This window comes from Cryptomeria japonica, chromosome 2, assembly GCF_030272615.1.
Source record: "Cryptomeria japonica chromosome 2, Sugi_1.0, whole genome shotgun sequence".
Taxonomy (NCBI): Eukaryota; Viridiplantae; Streptophyta; class Pinopsida; order Cupressales; family Cupressaceae; genus Cryptomeria; species Cryptomeria japonica.
Window position 1 is genome coordinate 611646117 of NC_081406.1, and position 22402 is coordinate 611668518.

Consider the following 22402-nt stretch of genomic DNA (forward strand, 5'->3'; position numbering starts at 1 on the left):
TGCTGAACAATGACATCAGTCAATGATGCAGCTGCCTGAAGAGTCTGTAATTCCATAGACTCCTTCAAGGAAATATGGACAGTGACATGAACCATGGGTTTAGGAGCTGTACGCCTCCTATGTTGTGGGTCTACCACCCTATGGGCCCCAGGTCTATCCTGTGCAGAGCCTCTCCCTCTACCTTGAAATTGTCGGATGTCAAAGTAATTTGGCTTCTCGTCGAGGATAACTCACAATACAACTTTCTCAAAAAATATAGAGGCACCTCCCAATTATTACAAGGTGGTTGGTCAACGACCATATACCACCTATCGCAAATCTTCTTTCAACCTAGCATGAAAACACCAATGTATAGGAAACTAAGTCGTATTTAGTTCTAGGTTGTTACTAGTAACAGGATTGGTGAAAAGACCACACATGTCAGCTTTTTCTATGCCCTTTTTCTTCATTTGATCATATGACAACCCATCCGCATAAAATGTTCGACATCTATCCCTCCATAAACCTCATTTCGTAACCTCCCTAGATACCTCATTTGCACTATTAGCCATTGTTTCTAGTGTCCTGGCAAGGGTTGAGTGGTGCTCAAGCCTAGAGGTCATCAACCTACTCACCAATATAGAAATTTGGGCACTATTTTGTGTAAGGCGATTGATGAGATCATCTTGTGTGGCATCTACATGATCTAATGGAGGACGTGGAGGGTTTTGGGGTGGTGGTGGTTGTTGAGGAGCAACATTTTCATGATTTTGAGGGTTTTCCTGTTTCTCTTGTGCATTGTTAACATGGTTTTCTTGTGTTGCTTGTGCAGGAGGAGGTCTTTGTTGTCTATTTCATTTTTGGGGATTGCTTGAAGAATTTGACATCAAATTAATAAAAACAAAACTTAAATCAATTAAAAAACCCTAATTTAATTAAAATGCAAAGAAAAATAATCAAACAAATCAAATCTTACTTGTTCGACGGGGTGCCATTGTTGAAAATCGCTCTCGATGTTGGGAAAATAAAAAATATCTGCAAACCCGTGTGAGTTCTATGCTTTTTTGGCTTCTCCTTGCTGTTGTTCCACAGGTTTTGGCGTTGAAAATGTCCAAAACCTGTGGCCTACACAAAAGAAATATGTTTCTCAAAACCCGTACGGGTTTTGAGGAACTTTTGGGTTTTTATATTGTTTTTTCTCTAGGCTTGGTGTTACCAAGCCTAGCACATTTTTGAAATTTTAGAACCCGCACAGGTTATGAATTTTTTTTTTTTTTTTTTGGCATGTGGCCACTTTTCTGTTCACCATCTTGGTGCACTTACCCGTATGTAAAGATTTATAGCTTTCAAACTCCATATCATTTTTTAAATCTAAAAGTTGTTTCAATATAAAAGATTTGTTTGGCCATACTTTTTGAAGGGGTTTCTAATTTTTTCATTTATTATTTTAAATTAGTCAAACAATTATTATTTATTCAATTTTTTAAAGTTTATACTAAAAAATAATAAGTAATTATTTATTTACAAAAATATTTCGTAAAAATATGTTCCATTTTCACATATTTTCTAACTTGTATACAATTTTTGATGAAACATATTTTTTTTCTCCAAATCAGATTGGTTGGAAAGGCAACTCCTTTTTTCAGAAATTTTATAATCCCTCTTTAAAATATCTAGTTTCATGTCATATTAATTTGAATTTACTCCATAAAATAGATTCAATTTTCTACATCTTTTATAACTTTCTTTGAATTATTTTATAGATAATTCTTTTGATTTATTATCTAAAATTACACAAGTCTAATTTTTAACAATTTCATTACTAGTTACAAGTGTTGTTTGACCATGATGATCTCTCCCTTGCACAAAATCCTAGTAAAGAACACTAGGTTGGATATAAATCCATAAATTCACCATAATGTAAAGAAACAACTTATTTTATAATTAATTTAGAGTTATATTAAATTATTAGCCAATTTACAAAATGAAATTTAAACTATTAAAATTAATAAAAATAATAATAAAATGAAATTAGAGAAAAAAAAAGTCTAGCTCTTTTAACAATATTTATTTTTTTATAAATGATCATTTTGTTAATTCATTGTTCAATGGACAATAAAATTTAAGAATGTGAAATTGGATATATGCACTATATGAATTGTAAAGAATTCTTGAATGAGATCTAGATTATATAGGACCAAGTTAATCCTATATTCTTTTTTAGGACACTTTTCTTTGATAGGATCTAGTTTGCATATTCACAAATTTTTTCTTTAATGATGCAAGATTTCTTATTTTCTTTTTTATGCTTGATACATGTTTTAGAATAAAAGATTGTGCTAAAAATAATAATGAGGTCCAGTGTAAAGAAAATAAAACATTGGTAACTTCATTGATGGCAATCAAACCCCTTTACTTATATATATATATATATAAAATTGAGAAACACACAATACAATATATTACAATACAATGTGTAGAATGTTATTGTTGATGTAATATTAAAATAATTCTTTAACATAGACATTTTTTAATAAGAGTTTTTTATGCAATGATTATGTTTGATGATCTAGAATTGTCTATAATTACAAGATCCTAATAACGCAATTTGAAATATTTAGTACAAAAGTTAATAGACTAAATATAATGTTTTAAAAAAATGACCTTGTAAATAAGAGTTTTTTTAAAGATTGAATATGATAGACTAGATATAAGATCAATTATATAAATAATTTACAGTTAAACTCCATTTATATACTACACAAAGTAAATTAAATACTATTTATATTATTAATAAAAAAAATATTAAAAATAAGTGAAGTAAAGATATAATCCCTGAAAAATCCGAACAAAGCAAAACTTAGAGCAAAACAATAAAATAAACTAAACAATAAAAACCTTACAAACTTTTAAATTTTTTTTTTTTGTCCTTTATTTTTGGCCAACCTTAAACCCCACACTAAGCAACATATTAAGCCTAGAGAATGTTAGTCAATTCTGAGTGTTTAACACTTTTAAGTTTAGAAGTGTATTGTTAGTGTGATCACACACCTTAAACAACATATTAAGCCTAAAAAATGTCAATCAACTTTGAATGTTTAACACTTTTAAATCTATAAATATAAACTTAATGTGTGTGATTTAAACTATTCCGAATGAATAATTCTCCCACAATGCTAAACATACCGACACAATACATGTGATCCAAAGCCAAAACTGGTTATAGACCTCATTACTGTCCAGGAATAGTGAGGGCCTAGGAGGATCCTCAATTTCTATGCTGCCTTCCAACATCTTCGCCACTTTGCCCATCGAAGGCCTCTCCTCCGCCCGACTCTGAATACACCACAACGCTGTCTTCACCACTCTCCTCACCTCTTCGATTGCACTTTGGCATTCTCTTGTTCCCTCTAATCTTTTATCCACAACCACTTCTGCTTTACTGTCCACCATCACCATCTGGAATGCCCATTAAGGAAAATAGAACTCACTATCTTGTTCAGGTGAGCCATTTATATTCCTTTCTCCGCTAACTATTTCAAAAAGCACCATTCCAAAGCTGAACACATCCACCTTTGCCGTGATAGGATAGTTTTGAAACCACTCTGGTGCTAAATATCCCCGTGTCCCTCTGACCGTAGACACTTTCAGGGTGCGCTCTTTCTCAACCAATTTAGCTAGTCCAAAATCAGAAACCTTGGGACAAAAGTTCTCATCGACCAAAATATTCTCTGGTTTGATATCACAATGAAGAACCCATTCCAGGCACTCCTCATGAAGGTAAGCAATGGCTCTTGCGACCCCCAAAGCTATGCGGTATCGGACGCCCCACTCCATTGCAGTCGCTCCCTCCGTGTCGAACAAATGCTTCTCTAAAGACCCATTGGGTATGTAATCGTAAACCAGAAGTCTGTGCTCACCTTCTGCGCAAAATCCCCACATGCGAACAAGGTTGAGGTGATGGATTCGCCCTATGATTGTCACCTCTGCCCAGAATTGTTGTTCCCCATGATGAAGTCCTTCCAGTTTCTTCACTGCAATCTGCCTCTGATCCGGCAGAAGACCCTTGTACACTGTCCCAAATCCTCCCTTCCCCACTATATTGCTGAAATCATTGGTGGCTGATTTGAGCTCTGCGTATGTGAATTTCTTAGGCCCACCAGAAGGAAGAAGATCCATTGCGAAAATTCGGGCTATGTTTCTTAATTCCGTGTACCTCCTCAGAAATGCGCCGAAGGCATAAGCCCCGCACAAGAGCTCTAACCCGAAAACGCAGCAGATTATGATGAGATTTCGTGTCGTGTAGTCCGATTGAGTCCTGGGGAAAGGTATTTCTAGACGGATCGGACAAACATTTTGAACTACAGAGAGCAAACCATGAAAGAGATTCGGAGCAGCTTCTTCCCCGCTTGCAGAGCTCTTCAAATACATGCGCGTTTGCCCATCTGGAGACCAATATCCGTTCACCAATTTGCCGAATTGGTAGACACAGTTTCCTTTGTCGAGTTGGTGCACGAAACCCAGACACGTGCTGTTGTTCCTGCAAAACTCTATGCAGACTTGTAATCTTTTTGCAGGCCCTGGTACAGAATTAGGTCCATCAAAATTGACGAAGTCAAGCGCTACAAATCTTACATTGGTGAGATTCTTGATATCACTGTGCGGTTTGCAGTTTCGATTATCGACTGGGCTCGGGTCGAAACCAGGCGGATATTCACACATTGGTTTCCACCCCGAGTTTACCTTACACACAGCGTTCTCTCCACAGACCCCATGGATTCTGCAGTGCTGCGAGACGGCTTCCCACACTATTTCCCATGAAGAAGGAGGATATCTTTTCCGACTATATATACGGAGGTTTCCGTCTCTATCTAATGTCAATCTTCTCAACTGGTCCTTCTTGCCCCTGTCGGACGCCATGATCAAGGAATTTTGAATGATGTTGCTTGAATTCAGATACCCAGACTTGTCCAGATCAACTGCTGGAAAGCTACCCGATTGCCAGTACCATTTGGGTGCCTGCTCTTCCTGTTCCTTCCTGTGATAGTACAAGGAAAGTTTGTTGGAATGTTCCTCTAAAGAAAGAGAATAGTAGTTCTCATCTCTACCATAAGTGCCGTTTGCTAACCTCTACTGCAAAACGTCTCCTGGGCTGAAGTCTTGTGTGGGAAGAAGATTAAATGTGGGGAAGTCCTTAAAGCTTTCCCATTGATTGAACACCAGATTGCCCGAATCCTGCAAAATAAGATCCAGGGCATATTTTGAATTAGGCGTGACCTTACTCGTCCACGCAATTACACCATTCTCGTCCAAAATGGAGAGAGCCCCGTTTTGTAAGGTCAAAGAAGAGTTGCCACCCACAAGAGAAGTTGAGTTCGCCATCCACGCTAGAGTTCGATCAGCATACCAGACAGCAAAGGCATAACGATTTGGTGTCACGTTATAGAACCCAGCACAAAACGTACCATCTGAAGAAACCAAGTTCATGTTGTCATTGGAATTCCAACCAGGAGAATTCAGAAGAGCAGAAGAGAGATGAGCTACTGTTTTAACCCCTGCTCCCTCGCTCTCACTCACACAAATCAAAGCCATGAAATTAACCAGTAAAACCCAGGGAGCGTCCATGACTTTGGGATTTCCAACAGGGCAAGCATTACCTTAAATAGAAGTATTCGACATTCTCATTGAGAGTCAGAACACATCCAAGGAGAATTACTATTCATAAAACAAGATTCGGTTTGTCTCATATACGAGTCAACTGGCAATTCCCCCGGCAAAGGTCTCGGGCCTCCAATACTGTCTGCCATTTATAAAAAAAATTATGACACAGACCATATATAAAAAGCGTTGACATAGTTATTATAGAAGCATTTCTCAATCACTGGTAGGGCTGGGGTAGAGAGAATACGTTTCGTTGAATTTACAGAAAGTCTAAAGCCGAAATTAAGTCAAGACACGTTCAGTTTGAAGTATTTGATCTGGTTTTAGTCTAAGTCTCATAAAGAATACGATGCACACATTTTTAACATAAATCACAGAGGTAGGTTATCCAGCATAATGGGTGGACTTGAAATTAATGCTTCTGCTTCTGTGATGATCTCTTACGGTTGAAGCATAGAGTTTGTCAAATTAACTATACTTTTCTGGCTGGGGGAATCACATTCACATTGCTCTACGTCAGCAACGTCTGTCCACTACATAAATGAGATAATATACACTACATAGTAATTTATGTGATAAAATTATTGTTGAAAAAAATTACAAACTTCACGAAATTTATATGAAAATAGATAAATAGAATTAGGGATCAATTGTTTTATTAATATCTAACTCAATTTTTTTTTGTTTGTTTTTATCATATCTCTGGAATGATCTTTTAAATTGACATTATTTAGTTACTATTGGATCATGGTTCATAAAATTATATTCTTATAATTTAAGTTTCAATTTTTTCATAATAAAAAAATGGTCTAATATGTTATATTAATATTAACCTATGAAGAATCCATATCATCCTAACGATCATGTTTTTCAGATTAATTTTTTTGGAGATAAGCATTTATTTTATAGTTATTTATTTATATGATTTCAAGACATTATACTTAACGAGAGTGGAACACATTACTTCTAAAATTGTTTCATTGAAGGTGTTAAAGATTTTAAGTAGTGATGGAAAATCTATCCATGAGTTCAAATAGGTTCAACTAAGCACAATGTCCATTAATGTAGTTTGTTTTGATTGGTGGCAAAAATGTCATTTGTATACAATTCCTTTGCTAAATGAAGCCATTATAGTGCAAGGTAGGCTAGTTGTAGGGGAAAAAACAAGGTATGCATCTATAAATTTTAAGGTGACAAGAGGTGGATGAATGTTTGTATGCATGTCAAAATAAGAAGTTTTTTCATCTTCGACCACCCTTTGATGATAAATATATTAAGGCATTTTTTTTTATTTCTAACTTTCTTGTGTGTTCTTGTTAATGTTTAAATGTCTTCATATTGATTATAAAATATTAACAATGGCCATAAATGATTATTGATACTTGTAGGTTCTTGGAAAATATGCGAGGGTTCAACTTGACATGTGTATCTCATATTGAAGGTTACAAAAAAGTATACTAAGAAGATAAATGATGATTAGGAACTATGGTATACCACTCTTTAGCATCCTCACATAGATTCTTAACAAAAAAATTATTCATGAGTCCTCATTTTATATCTCAAATGTTTCAATTATCTAAAAAAACTTCTTGCCATGTGTCTCACATTGAGAAAAGTAATGTCCATAGTCACCTTTAGATAAGTCCAACTAATTGTAGTCACCAAAAACAAGGAGAGGTTTAGGAGGCCTAAACTTTTATTCCTTCGTAGTTATAACACGAGATTGAGGATATGCAACACTTCAAATGAATCTAATCCTTTGTATGGATGCAAGGAAGATGCATATTTACTTGGACAACAAGAAGAAGCTTTAGTATAACAACTTTTATTTTCACATTCATAATAATAATAATAATTTGGTCAAGATGCATAAAGAGACCCATAGTATTCCCTATGCCAAGGGTCCATGATTAATTAACTTACAATAAATAGGTTGCATCTAAGACAAACGTGCCTTTTTATGGAAGAAATTTTATCATCAAAAGGCATGAAATATTATGATGTGTAATTTAACTACCAATTACTACACCAATTTACATTCTTCTCCAAGTCAAAAAGTTATTATTATTATAACTAAACTTGGTTCATAGTAGTTCCTATCGTATTATTGACTTGATCTCATCATCAGGGTTTGAGTGGTTCCCACAAGCAGATTTTTGGTAAAAAATATGGTGAAAGAGTTTAAACTAGACATTTTGCTTCTTCAGGAAACTAAAATGAGTTCTGATGCCTTCTATAAGGTGTGCAACTTCATTTGGCCCTTCTCTGATTCCATAGAAATGAGTGCTGATGGCACCTCTAGAGGTTTGACAACAATGTGAAAACCCAACAATCTCAATAGGACCCTTAGATGCCAAGACAAAAATTATCAAAGTATCTCTTTTGTGGATGGTATATCTAGTTTGAAGTGGACCCCCACTAATGTCTATGCACCTAATAATCTAGTCTTGAGAAGGATGTTTTTGGATCTTCTTCTTTATTTGTGGGGGAATTTTTTAAACTCTAACCGGTTGCTCATGAGAGATTTAAATACCCCCTTTATCCCTCTGAAAAACTAGGAGGGTCATCTGACTTCTCTATCAGTATGTTGGATCTCCATGATTTCATATCTAAGAGTAAATTGATTGATTTGGGTTTGGAGGGCAGGAACTTCACTTGGTCCAACCTTCGTATAGGTAACAGTCTCATTCAAGTCAAGCTTAATCGATGCATGTTTTCAAGCTCTTGGAACTTTTTCAATTTGTGTCATCTCTCTTCTAAAGACCATTTTGGTTCAGACCATTGCCCTATCCTCTTCTAATGGGATGCGCTAGACCTGCTCTGCTCTTCCCTTTTCATTTTGAACTTTTGTGGTCTCACCACCCCAACTTTAAAGATATGATGCTCAGTGTTGGAATAGCTATGTTAAGGGCACATATATGTTCAGGATTGCGTGAAAACTAAAACTTTTGAAGAAGAATCTAAGGAGTTAGAGTAAATCCTCTTTTGTTAATATATTTGCCAAGAAGAAAGATGTGAAGTCCCAACTTAAAGATCTGCAACTGGATACGGAACGTGCTTTGGTGCAACTCTTGATAGGGTTAAGAAGGGAAAATGTCTTCAGGTTGATCTTCACAATATTGTTTTGAAGGAAGAGCTATTTTGGAAACAAAGACCCCGTATCCAATTGGTGAAATAAGGCAATAGGAATACCAAGTTCTTCCACTAGTCTTCTATTTGTCAGAAGAATAAAAACACGATGAAGGAGTTGATTGGTTCAAATGGCTCTCTACTCACAAAAGAGGAAGACATTCAAAGTGAAGTAGTTAATTACTTCAATACCATGCTCAACCCACTGCTCTCTTTAGATCTAATGGTTAATGATATCTCTTAGGAGCTCCTTAGGATTACCCCTAACCTTGTTAGCCCAAAAAATAATATGAATATGATTCATATTTTTTCTTATGAAGTTAAGGAGGTAGTGTTTTCCATGGGTTTGTTTAAATCCCTAGGGTTGGATGGTTTTCTACCCTAATTTTTTCAGGAATATTGGGACATTGTGGGTTGGGAGTTCATTTTGGCTACTCGAGAGTTCTTATCCTCAACGAGTCTTCTAAGAGATATTAATAACACTTATATTGTGTTTATCCCAAAGAGGGATGGGGCAAATAAAATAATAGATCTCAGACCAATAAGTCTTTGTAATATTCTTTAAAAGATTTTCTCTAAACTTTTGGCTAATAGAATCATGCCCCTTCTTAGTAAGTTAATTCATGAATATAAAAAAGGGTTTGTTCCTAGTGAACAAATTTTGACGTTGTTCTTGTGGTTCATGAATCCCCCCACTCTATGGAAAAGAGTAAAAACGAAAGCATTCTCTTGAAGCTAGACATATCAAAAGTATATAACAAGGTTTCTAGGCCTTTCCTTTCTAAGGTCCTTAATAGATTCAGTTTTGGAGATAAATTTCTTAAGATCATGGAGGTGTGCTTCTACTTACCCATGTTCTCTATCTTAGTTAATGACTTCCCTTAGGTTTATTTTTTATCTTCTAGAGGCCTTAGATAGGGGGAACCCTTATCTCCTTATCTTTTCATCCTTATGGCTAATGTTCTAGGCATGAATATTGAGGCAAATATACTCTAGGACTCCTTGAAGAGGATTTAACTTTCTTCTGCCCCACTGACCACTTTGCATAAACAAGTTGTTGATGATACTTCGTTGCTAGGTTCTGCATTAGCGGTCGAAGCTAAAACCACTAATCTCATCCAATTGACCAATACATTAAAATGGGGGTAAATTCAATAGATCTATCCACAATTCAATTAAATAAAAGGGTTGAAATACCAATTAAATTTACTTGTAGGTTGTCTCCCCCTTTTGGAGTTGAAAATTGATTTGAATTGTAAATTTTAGGGTAAATCAATGGATAATTGGAGTAAAATATAAATAATAGAATGTTCTAGATGTCAGACAAAGCCACAAATAGAAATCTGAGTAGGGAAAATGAATTAGAACTTGTAGCTGAAAATTTGGGCTAAATTATCAGGACCAGGGTGGTAGGTCGCCTTGGTCCTATAGCTTTTGGAATGGCAAGTGGGATTTTTTTCAGACCAGGAAGATGCACAGGATCCGCTATTGGAAAATTGGGCAAAATTATCGAACCAAGGTGGTAGGTTGCGCTAGTCCTCTACTTTTTGCTTTTATAAAAGCTGAACCTGTTTATCATCGTCTGTTTTATTGAAATATTTGATCACAAATCCTAAATCAATTTCCTTTAGCGAGAGAGAGAGAGAGAGAGAGAGAGAGAGAGGTTTGTGGATATGGGGTTTGCCTTGGGTCAAACCACAGTTTAGGAATTAACCTTGAAGTTCAAATGGAAATAGAATTTAATTGCAACAAGATGCTTTCTTTTTGAGGGAAAGATGAGATCTGAAATTGAATGCTTGTAATTGAAGTTGATACCTTGATGAAGCTTGCTTGAATCCTCACACAAGGGTTTAGGATGTCATGTAGAATGTCTTCATGGAAGTTTGATCATGGATTCCATATTGAATGCTTCAACTTGACTAAACCTCTCCTTCAATGTTTGATGAATGCTTGATTTCTTGCTCACTTGAATTTGCTAGAGTGTAATTAAGAGAGAGAGAGAGATCCAAATTTGAATTAGACCAACTTAGGTTTCATAGAATTCAAATGATAGGGGTAGGCCTCCTTTTATACTTAATTGTCTAAAAATTATTTGAATTTCTGGAGGAAACTGACTCAGGAATTCATGCCCACTTGATGCAATAATTGTTAGGACCAAATCTGGGTCTTGATTAAGAAGATCTAGGCAATTTGGCGCCCTAGTCCTCAACTAGGACCATGACACCCTGAAGCCTTAATCTTGGAAATTAGGACTCAAATTTGGATAGGAGAGAAAAGGGGAGTTGATAATGTAGATTTGTGGAAGGTGTGAGCAAAATCAAAGTAGACATCAAGAACTAAAAGATAGAATGCCAAGGTGAGGATGAAATTGTATGCGAATATAATTTATGATGCTATGGTATTTTTATGATGTGAACTTATGTTCCACATTATTGTTTATTGTTTTTTCTAGTTGCAGGTTCTTGTAAAGGGTGCATGCTTTATTTATGACTACAATATTACTTTTTACCACTCTAATTCGTTTCCATGATTTTAAATTTATATGCATGGGGGTGAAATTGAACTTTACAACTCTTATATAACAAGTTATATCAAATCTCATATTACATACAACCATGATGAGTTTCAACATGGATTATCTCTAGGATAGGTAGATTTTTCATGAACCATGGAATTCTCGCATTATGATTTAATACATTCTAGGTGATTAAGATTTGATCTTTCATAGTTTCTCATAATAACAAAACCATTCAAATATAATAATAATAATCTATGTAGAATAATATTTGTGCATCATCATATTTTTTTATTTAATTTTTTTCTCTTTTTTAAAGTGATCAAAATGTTAAATTTTAAACTAATATCTCAATTCAAATTTCTCTTTAAAATAGAGCCATACATTATCAAGTTAAATTATATACATGAATTGGTAGTTTATGATGCATATTATATGTGCTAAATCTTACCAAAGTAAGATAAAAATCACATTTCCATTATTTTTTTGAATTATGAGACAGCAATACTTTAAAGGCACAAATAGTAACATAGACATGATATTAATTCTAATATTTATCTTCTAGCTAGATAGACAAGTTCAATAATAAATCAAAGAAACAAACTAAATTTCAAGTATGCTAGTCAATATTTGCACGCATGCACACACACATAAATATATATGCACACATAGACTTATGCTTATATACAAACATAAATACACATGTATGTATATACATATACATATATATAAACTAATTTAATAGATTATTAAAAGAACTATTGATATTACAACACAATAATAGTTAAAACAAAATACTAATTAAATTTTTTATATTAATTTAATTTATTTATTTAAAACGAAATATAATTTTATATAAAATTTTCTAAATATAAATTTGAAATATTTAATATCAATTAACAATATTTCTTATTCTACTATTTTTATAATTATCATGTAAAAATCTCCAATACAAATTAGATATGACAAACAAATTAAATATCGCACGGCTGAATATTTTAATATTAAAAAGATAAATACTTTCACTATGGTACAAAACATTTTACTTCTTGTTTTCAAAAGCAAAGGTCGAGACCAACACATAAGCACAAGTGTGGATTCATAAATCTCCCACGACACTAAGCATACAAATTACAATACAATCTAAAAAGTGAGATATTTAAAGAGCTGTCTATTCTCTATAGAAAACAAACAAAATCTACAAGTTACAACGGATTTTTATGCGATTTCTACTGATTTGATTCTTTTAATCTGACTTCTCAATGCTATAAAAATACGAAAAATCCGTTAAAAAAAAATTATATTATGCAAATTTGTATTTTTGATCAGATACTATATTATATAAAAGCTAACCATTGTTTAACCCTACTACTACATCATCCAGCGCCAAAAGTGGTAAACATAGCCAAAAATGTGGTAAACAGAATGCCTCCTAGGCAGCAATTAGAAGCGGCTAAGTCCAGACCTTGTGATGGATGTGTTCATGCCGCTATAAGAAGGCAATTGCGAGCCTCCACCAGTATCCTGGAAAAGTGATTGTAGACTACCACCAGCGTCCTCGAATAGTGAGGGCTTAGGAGGATCCTCAATTTCTATGCTGCCATCCAACATCTTCGCCACCTTGCCCATCGAAGGCCTCTCCTCTGCCCGACTCTGACTGCACCACAATGCTGTCTTCACCACTCTCCGCACTGCTTCCATTTCACTTCGGTTCTCTCTTATTCCGTTCAATCTTTTATCCACCACCTCTTCTGGCTTTCCCTCTACTACCACCTTCTGGAACGCCCATTCAGGAAAATAGAACTCATTGTCAGTCAAATTTCTTTTCCCACTAACCATTTCAAAAAGCACCATTCCAAAGCTATAAACATCCACTTTTGCCGTAATAAGATTGCTTTGAAACCACTCTGGTGCTAAATATCCCCGTGTCCCTCTGATCTTAGATACGTTCAAGCTGCAATCTTTTTCAACCAATTTAGCTAGACCAAAATCAGAAACCTTAGGGCAAAAATTCGCATCGACCAAAATATTCTCTGGTTTGATGTCACAATGAAGAACCCATTCCAGGCACTCCTCGTGCAGGTAAGCGATGGCTCTCGCTACTCCCAAAGCTATGCGGTATCTGACGCCCCACTCCATTACAGTCGCTCCCTCCGTCTTGAACAAATGCTTCTCTAGAGACCCATTGGGTATGTACTCGTATACCAGAAGTCTATGCTCACCTTCTGCACAGAATCCCCACATACGAACAAGATTGAGATGATGGATTCGCCCTATGATGCTCACCTCTGCCCAAAATTGTTTCTCTCCATGATGAAGACCTTCCAGTTTCTTCACTGCAATCTGCCTCTGATCTCCCAGAACGCCCCTGTAGACGGGCCCGAATCCTCCTTCGCCCAGTTTGTTGCTGAAATTATTGGTGGCTGCTTTCAATTCTGCGTACGAGAATTGCTTCGGCCCACCAGAAGGAAGAATACCCGACATCAAAAGTCGATCCATGTCTCTGAATTTCGAGTACTTCCTCAGAAAAGCGTAGAAGAAGTAAACCCCGCAGAGCAGCTCGGCACCCGCAAAGGACCAAATTATGATGATGTATTCCGTCGTGTGGTCGGAATCATTAGGGGATGAAATTTTTACAAGCATCGGACAAACATTTTCGAGTACAGAAAGCATACCCTGAAAGAGATTCGGAGCTTCTTCACTGCTTGCAGAGATCTTCAAATACATGCGTGTATGCGCTTCTGGAGACCAATATCCATTGATCAATTTGCCGAATTGATAGACACAGTTTCCATTGTCCAGGTTGTACGCGAAACCCACACAGCTGGTGTTGGTCCTACAAAAGTCTATGCAGTCTTGTAATATTGTGGGCTGCACTTGTGTTGAATTCCATCCCTCGAAATTAACGTAGTCCAAGGTAACAAATGTTACATTGGTGAGCTCCTTGATATCATTGTGCGGCTTGCAGCTTCGATTATCAACTGGGCTCGGGTCGAAACCAGGTGGGCATTGGCAAATTGGTTTCCAGGCCGAGTTTACTTTACACACAGCGTTCTCTCCACAGGCCCCGTGGATTTTGCAGTGTGCTAAGATGGCTTCCCAAACTACAACCCATGAAGAAGAAGGAGGATTTCTTTTCCGACTATACATTCTGAGGTTTCCGTCTCTATTTAAAGTCAATCTTCTCAAGATGCCCATTTTGCCCCGGTCGGACGCCATGATCGGAGTACCAGTACTGATGATGCTGGTATTCAGGTATCCAGAATCGGTCATGGTGGCGATCGGAAAGCTATCTTCTGACTGCCAATACCATTTGGGTTCTCGCCCTTCCTCTTTGTTCCTGTAATAAAACAAGGAAAGTTTGCTGGTCTCTTTCTGTAAAGAAAGAGAATAGTAGTTGCCATCTCTACCATAAGTTCCGTTTGCCAATCTCGACTGCAAAACGTCTCCTGCGGTGAAATCTTGAGTGGGAAGAAGATTAAATGTGGGGAAGTCCTTGAAGCTTTCCCACTGATTGAACACCATATTGCCCGCGTCCTGCAAAATAAGATCCATGGCATATTTAGAATTAGGCGTGACCTTACTCCTCCACACAATTGCACCATGCTCGTCTGAAATGGAGAGAGCCGCGTTTTGTAAGGTCAAAGAAGAGTTGGCGCCCACAAGAGAAGTTAAGTTCGCCATCCACGCTAGAGTTCGATCAGAATCGTTGGCATACCAGACAGCAAAGGCATAACGATTTGGTGTCACGTTATAAAACCCAGCACAAAACGTACCATCTGAAGAAACCAAGTACGTGTTGTCGTTGGGTTTCCAACCAGATGAGTTCAGAAGAGCAGAAGAGAGACGAGACACTGTCTTGGGCCCTTCTCCCTCGCTCTCACCCACACAAATCATCGCCATGAAAATAACCAGTAGCACCCACGGAGCGGCCATGACTTTGGGATTTACAACAAGGGATCATACTTTTTCTTAAATAGATAGTATTCGACATTCTCATCGAGAGCACACCTACGGAGAATCATAAAATAAGATTATGCTTTATCTCATACACGAGTCAATGGGCGATTCCCCCGGCAAAGGCCCCGGCCCTCCAATACTGCCTGCCATATATAATAGAAATTATGACAGAGACCATATATAAAAAGCATTTACATAGTTATTGTAGAAGCGTTTCTCAGAGTCACTGGTAGGACTGAGGTAGAGAGAATGCGCATGCATATTTAAATATATAGAAAGTCTAAAGCCCAAGTAAGTCAAGACACGTTCAATTTGAAGTATTTGATCTGGCTTTAGTGTACATTGTTGGTATGTTTGTCGTTGCATCAAAAGTTGGAGCTGTCAACGGATGTCATAAATACTAGACTTACCCAGATCCACGGGAGGCGGTTAAGTCATGTCATGAACCCCAAAGAAGGTGCTGACCACCAAGTCAACAATCTCCCCCTCAACACCAACTGAGGGTTCTGCACCGACAAAATGAAGGAGACCTCCGGCGATTTGAACCCTTGACCCAAGGCTTTGATACCAATTGTTGGTATGTTTGTTGTTGCACCAAAAGCTAGAGCTGTCAACGAACGTCACAAACACTAGACTTACCCAGATCCACGGGAGGCGGTTAAGCCATGTCGCGAACCCCTAAAAAGGTGTTGACCACCAAGTCAACAATCTCATAAAAAATACAATGCAAAACATTTTTTAACCTATTCAACATAGGGGAGAGGGATGAGTACTTGTGTGGGTTAACTTTGTTTCACAAATTAGCTGTACTTTTCTAATTGGAGATTCAAGTTTACATTCACGTTATTCCATGCCATCAACTTCTATCTACTCCTAACAATTCTATTAGGAGAGAGGAGTCAATAGTTGTACAAGGTTCAATTGTTGTTATAGCATTTACGCTTACATTCAATCTTGCCACATTTTTATACTATATATTGTAAATAAATAACCCACATGTAAATAAAAAAAAACCAAATATCGGTAAATATAGATCCATATTTGAACACATCAGGACTTATGAATGTTATATAGAAAAAGCATATAAACATTCATTAACAAGTGAAATAAATCATTTTTTGTTTCAAATAAAATATCATAACTATCCATTATAAGTGTGTCATTTATAAAATAAGATGCTCATTTAAATAAATATTGTTGTGATAGTGATAATATATTATTCTTATGTGTACAACTATTGGTGTAGCAATGCATATGCATTGGAGTATTTCATATTAGTATTTTTTCCTATCACAAATATAAAAGGTGAGCACAATAAATACCTTGTATTTTTCCACAAAATGTGAAGGATTATAAAAAAGGCTTATTGTTCAACTATTGGTCCATTTGTGTACGATATAAGTTGTATATTAAATAACAATTTGTTATTTTGATCACAACAAATAGCTTTTGTGTTCAATAGTTGACCCATTTGTGTTGGATATAAAACAAAGGTTTATAGTTTTTGATTAGGTAAAATAGGTTTTGAAGGGGCTCCAAATCCTTTTTACAAGCAGATTTTACAGGGATTTGGAACCCACAACTAGAACGCTACCAAAAGATAAATAAAGATAAATAACAATCCAACAACAACTAACCAAGAAGATAATAATATCAAAGATTTGTCAACAAAAGAACAAGGTTAAAGCCACCAACAAGATTAACACATGAAAACAACCAACATGGGTTTTTAAGAAGGCTCCCATAACCTCAAGAAATACTATAACAGGTAAAACAAAGATTACCCACAACCTACAAACAACTGAACATATGCAAATGAACCAAAGAAACCCCGTTGAGACAATATATCTCCTACCATCTCCTACAAACCAAGTCTCCACCTCAATAGAAGACACCACCACCTCTATAGGATATATTTGTAGAAGATAGCAAAAAACCACCCTTGATATATGCCTCAGGATAAAAAGAATGGCATCCAAAGGAATTGCAGCCACAACCCCCATACAACATCTCCTACCATCTCCTACAAATCAAGTCTCCACCTAAATAGAAGACACCTTCACCTCAATAGGAAAGATCTGCAACAAATAGACAAGTAGAAATAGGAGAAAAAAACCACTTATCACCTTCTACTCTACCTCAATAGGAGCAACAGAGGTTTGAGATCAAGTCAAGGTAGTAAGATCCCCCAAAGAGTAGGACCACATCATAGGAGAAAAAAATCCTCTCTCAACAAAACCCTTAACCAAAAAAAAAAGTTCTCTTGAAAAATAGCAGCCACAAGCTACCCCACCAAGACAAGCAACCTGATGGGAAGGGATGCAAGCTGAAACCAACAAACAAAGAGAAAGGGGGTACCAGAAGATAGGAAGAATAAAAGCACACTTGTTTGGGAAATTTTTTTGACAAAGAGATCACCACCTAGAACAATCTGAATAGATAGACTAGCCAGGGACCAAACCCTAATAGGATCACCCAATGAAGGGACACCAAAAGTAGAAACACCTGAGGTGGCCAAAGAAAGGCTCACCCCTAGCCAATCATCACCACACACAAAGGCCACCAAAATATAGCACTTGAAAAGAATAGGACAAAGATCTCAAAAATAAGCCAAGAGAGCTGCAACCAAAACCAAATGTAGGGGATCTAGCACAAAACAAAGCCATAGTAGCTAACATTGGTTCAAGAAACATATAAACCCTATGCATCACAAAATGATCAAAGAAGCACATCTGCAACACATGACCAGGGTCTCAACCCTCCACAAAAAAACACAATACAACTAGCAACATCATTGTGGGTCAGAGACAAAACCCCCTAAACAAACAAGACAAGGAAAAACCCAGGCTCTCTACCAACCTAGGCAGACCCATTTACACTAACAACCTCCTCAAATCCAACATTGCCTTCCTTGACAAACCCCAAAGCCAAAATTGTTTTTCCAACAAACTCGCAACTTCCTACACTAAGAAATGAAAGGAGAGACAGAGAAGAAATAACAAATGCAAAGAAGAAGTTAGGCAAACAAAAATTGAGAAAGGAAACCACATTTAGGTAGCGATATGCATTTGGTCCATTTATGTTCATATAGGTTATATTTTAAATAAAAATATGATATTCTACTAACAAAAAATGATATTTTTTATTCAACTAACATGGATTTTTAGATTAAGTTTTGTTTGAACATTTAAAGACTCATTTTTAGGACACTTTGCACTAGATGTGATATTTTGACGAGTCACACCTTTAAACCTTAGGTGGAGATAGATAAGTGGAAATTTAAATTTCTAAAAAAATGGAGTTCTTAAAATATTCCATGTAATGGCTACGTGCTGATGAAGTTAGCCTACATGACTACTGGTCACTCTCTCCTATGTGAAAAAAACTTTTTTGAGTAATGCAATTTTTTTCATCAACAATTTTGCACAGTATAACGTAGTTGCATTCCAATATCTATGAAAGGTAGTTCAAACTCAATGAATGAATTGTTAAATAGAAATTTTATTAATTTGAAAAAATCAAACAAGTTCTAATTAAAATAATTAAAATATTAGTATATTTTTAAGTTCAATATATTTAAGACAAGATAATTATAAATCATAACAATTATTTAAATTATAAATTGATATAAATATAATTGAGATAATATTTTAAATTTATAACATTTTTATTTAAAACGGGTCTTTTCATGACATTTGTGTTCTAGCATAATTTTGTTTTTTATTTTATATGTTTGTTCTTTCTATAATTGTGAAGATCTAAAATTTACATAATTTTTTCATTTAAGATTAGTTTAGTTTCAAGTGTTTCTATGTACCTTGATTCCTTTATTTTCATAACATTTTCCTTTGAACATGCTCTTAGAATAGTAGGGCCCCACCCTGCTTCAACAACTATTCCCCCTCGCGCCCCCCCCCCCCCCCCCCCCCCCCCCCACAACTACCTAGCTAGGAATAGTGGGGAAAGTGGTGGGTATGAAGATATAGTCGCACATGAATCATGGGCCTCCTAATTTGAAACCCAAGATTTCTATTTTCAAAACTCCCACTTATTTAATAAATTAATTTATAAACTTGCTAGAATAAGCTAGAATCAATACAGTTTCCAAGGACTAGGAACTATAATTCCTCCCCATCGACCCTTTAGAATAGTAGGGATGTTCAAGGTTTTGGGTGTATTATTTTTTATATTAATCTTCATTTGAATTGGAGCTTGCACTATAGGATGCAATAATACATGAAGAGATGAAAAGAACATCCAAAATAGAAATGGAGAAGTCCTCAAGCATAAATTTTGAGATTTAAGGTTGAAGATAGAGGAAATGCTCATGGATAGAAATTTATGGGCTACAATATCCAAATCCAAAATCATTGTTATGTCATAAGAAGACTACCTAGGAAAAGACAGACAACAAATATAATGGTATCATCAGATTCTATTTTGTTGATTCAATAAATTGTTAAATGTACATGAAAAGACCACTACAACATTTCTATGAAAAGATTAAGAGATTTGTATCAAGAAATTTTTTTGGTTAACATAATCTCTCTAAGAAAGAGTTTATATACCCTCAATATGGAGGTTGGTGACTCTATGGATGAACACCTTAATGTGTTTAACATCATTATTACCTAGTTTCACTTTGTTGGAGTGAAAATAGAGGAGTATTTTGCATTATTTTTCTATGTTCTTTGCTAGATCCATGGGATAAATTTGTTATGGCTATTAGGAGTACTAACATCAAGTTAAAAATAGATTAGTTAGTAGCATCATCTCTTTTTGAAGAGATGTATAGAAATACTTTCAATATTGCTAAGGAAGCCTTAGTTGTTTGCGGTAGATAGAATAAAATCAAAATAAGAAGGACAAGAATTAAGAACAATTTATATCTAAATCACATTGTAGATAAAAATCTCTTGATAAGTCTAAAGAAAAATGTTGGAGCTTTGATAAGATTGGTCATTTTAGAAGAGGCTATAAGGAGGAAAAGAAAAAGAAAAGAAGATTCTAATAATGATTCCAAGAAGCCCTCTAATGATGATGGTGATGTATTTAAATTGTAGCCTTGGTTAGACATGGATAAAAAAATGTATGGTTGATTGACTCTAGTGCATATTTTCACATGCACTCACATGGGGATTGGATTACAAAATATGAAGAATGTTTTGGTGAAAATGTGTACTTTGAAGATGATTCTCATCTAAAGATTATTAGTTATGTAAGAGTGTAGATTCAATTTATTAATAGATGAGTGAATGAGATGAATGGTGTACTACATATCCCTAATTCAACATGGAATACATTTTTTGCAAGTGAAATGAATGATTCAAGTGTGTAGGTTTTAATATGGTCAAATGAGATATGGTGCTTGCTAAGGGTATTTGGATAAGCACTTTATTTCAACTAGATACATACATGGTTTAATGCATTAGTTCTTCTATTCCTATAGTGAAGAGATCCACCTAATATTTACCTTAATTATTATAATTAGTAACAAAGAGGGGTATTGCATACACTTTTGATAATCATCTTTTCTAGCTACCTAAGGGTTTCATGTTTTAGGAAATAGGCTTCATATAGAAAAACTATTCTATGACACTAGAGGATGGGTCACATAGATAAAGGGGTTAAATGATTGTAACTTTGAGTTTAATTTTTGCAAACATTGTGTTTATGAAAAATAAAATTGTTTTTAATTTTATTATAGTTCGCATACATCTTTTAGGATAATAGACGTGATGCATTATAATGTCTTTGTCATATTAATGTTACTTTGATTTTAAAATATGTTTATTATGTTTCATGTTAGACTACTTGAATATTCGAGATGGAATGTTGAAATTGATTAGGCTATGAACTTAGTCAAACAATCAAATGTCCTAAAAGTTGGAAAAAAATGAGTTGATGCAACAAAGAAGACAATATAGATGAATGCAATACTTGAATGAATCAATATTGCAATAGGATGTACACATATATAAAAAAGAAGCGAAACTATCATCTAGAATAGTGACATGCGATCTCCATGCAAAAATATACACCTACATAAGCTTATCTCCTAGCAATTTTACCTTCAAATAGGAGTAATCCATGTTAAATAGGAAGATTAATATAAAAATATTATTTATTAATGGCTATAGTAAAAGGCAATGTATATAATTTCTTCTTCACAATCAATTGACTTTCTTAAGATTAATTTTGGTGTAATTTCTAGAAGTAACCTTGGGGAATTTCACACTAATTTTCATTTAAGTAATATCATGTGATATGTTATGAAAGCAACATCAATTTTTCTTGCACATAGCACTAGAACACTTGATAGAATAGGAATCAATGGTAGAAGGTTTGAATTTAATTATTTTTATAAATAATAAGAAGCTAACTGATTGTAAGTAAATTTTCAAGATTCAATTGTGTACAAATTTTTTGCATTAACATTTCATACCAAGGTAGTTTAAGTAACAAAGATGGAGATGAGTGGGAAGAGTGGAGGGGTGAGAGGGAAGTGCGTGGGGGTGAGGGTTTCAAATGTAGAGGCATCTAAGGAAGGCGATGAATATGGAGATGATGACAAAGATGTAGTTATGGAGCATGCACGTGGAGAAAAGGCTGGGGCTTCAAGTGGAGATGCAGACACTGGGGAAGTTGGAGTTCTAGATTGGTTTCTTCTTTCCTTTGTGGGATTTTCTCTTTCTTCAGAGTTTTCTTTTGGTGGTAGTCTTTTGTTCATAGACTGGGTTGTGGTGTAGATGGGGGCTTTTACCCTTTTGTTTTGGGAAAGGCGAATGCAACTTCGTGACATTGGGTGGCATCTTGATGGATATTGGTACTGCTTTCTTTCCTTGCTTGGCCCTTGCTTCGGGGAGGGTTCTATTCCTTTTTCTCTCGGCTTATCTTCGATCTCCAAGGGGGTTGGTTTTTTTCCTATATTGAGATCCTTGTGCTTCTATGTTTCTATTCTCTTCATGTGGGGATCTGTTGCGGTTCTGGCTCTATTATTTTTGTTTATGTTTGTGAGCATGTTGATGGGTTGGGTTAGGGTTTGGTTCTCCTCCCATATTTTCTCCTTCTCTTCCTATTCTATTGAGGTGAATGGAGCCTCTTCTTTTGAGGTGAAGAGTGGCTGGTTGGGTGAAGATGAATGGAATTTTCTGGGGG

At 35.5% G+C, this 22402-nt stretch overlaps 2 protein-coding genes across 2 annotated transcripts; both read right to left on the minus strand.

Annotated features, from left to right (window-relative positions):
* Positions 1–3450: 3450 nt before the first annotated feature.
* On the minus strand, positions 3451–5604 carry LOC131868034 (putative receptor protein kinase ZmPK1). The gene is made up of 2 exons (XM_059215588.1): positions 5114–5604; positions 3451–5017 (listed from the first exon to the last, which is right to left on the minus strand). The coding sequence occupies exons 1-2, from the start codon at positions 5602–5604 to the stop codon at positions 3451–3453; spliced, it is 2058 nt and encodes a 685-aa protein (XP_059071571.1).
* A 7123-nt stretch (positions 5605–12727) lies between these two features.
* Positions 12728–15220, minus strand: LOC131868048 (G-type lectin S-receptor-like serine/threonine-protein kinase At1g34300). Its single transcript, XM_059215590.1, has one exon. The coding sequence runs from the start codon at positions 15218–15220 to the stop codon at positions 12728–12730; it is 2493 nt and encodes an 830-aa protein (XP_059071573.1).
* Between the last annotated feature and the right edge of the window lie 7182 nt (positions 15221–22402).

Coding starts and splice junctions, on each gene's coding strand:
- LOC131868034 (XM_059215588.1), bottom strand. CDS start 5,604: ATGGACGCTCCCTGGGTTTTACTGGTTAATTTCATGGCTTTGATTTGT. Junction 5,018..5,113: donor AGCCCAGGAGACGTTTTGCA/GTAGAGGTTAGC, acceptor GTACTATCACAG/GAAGGAACAGGAAGAGCAGG.
- LOC131868048 (XM_059215590.1), bottom strand. CDS start 15,220: ATGGCCGCTCCGTGGGTGCTACTGGTTATTTTCATGGCGATGATTTGT.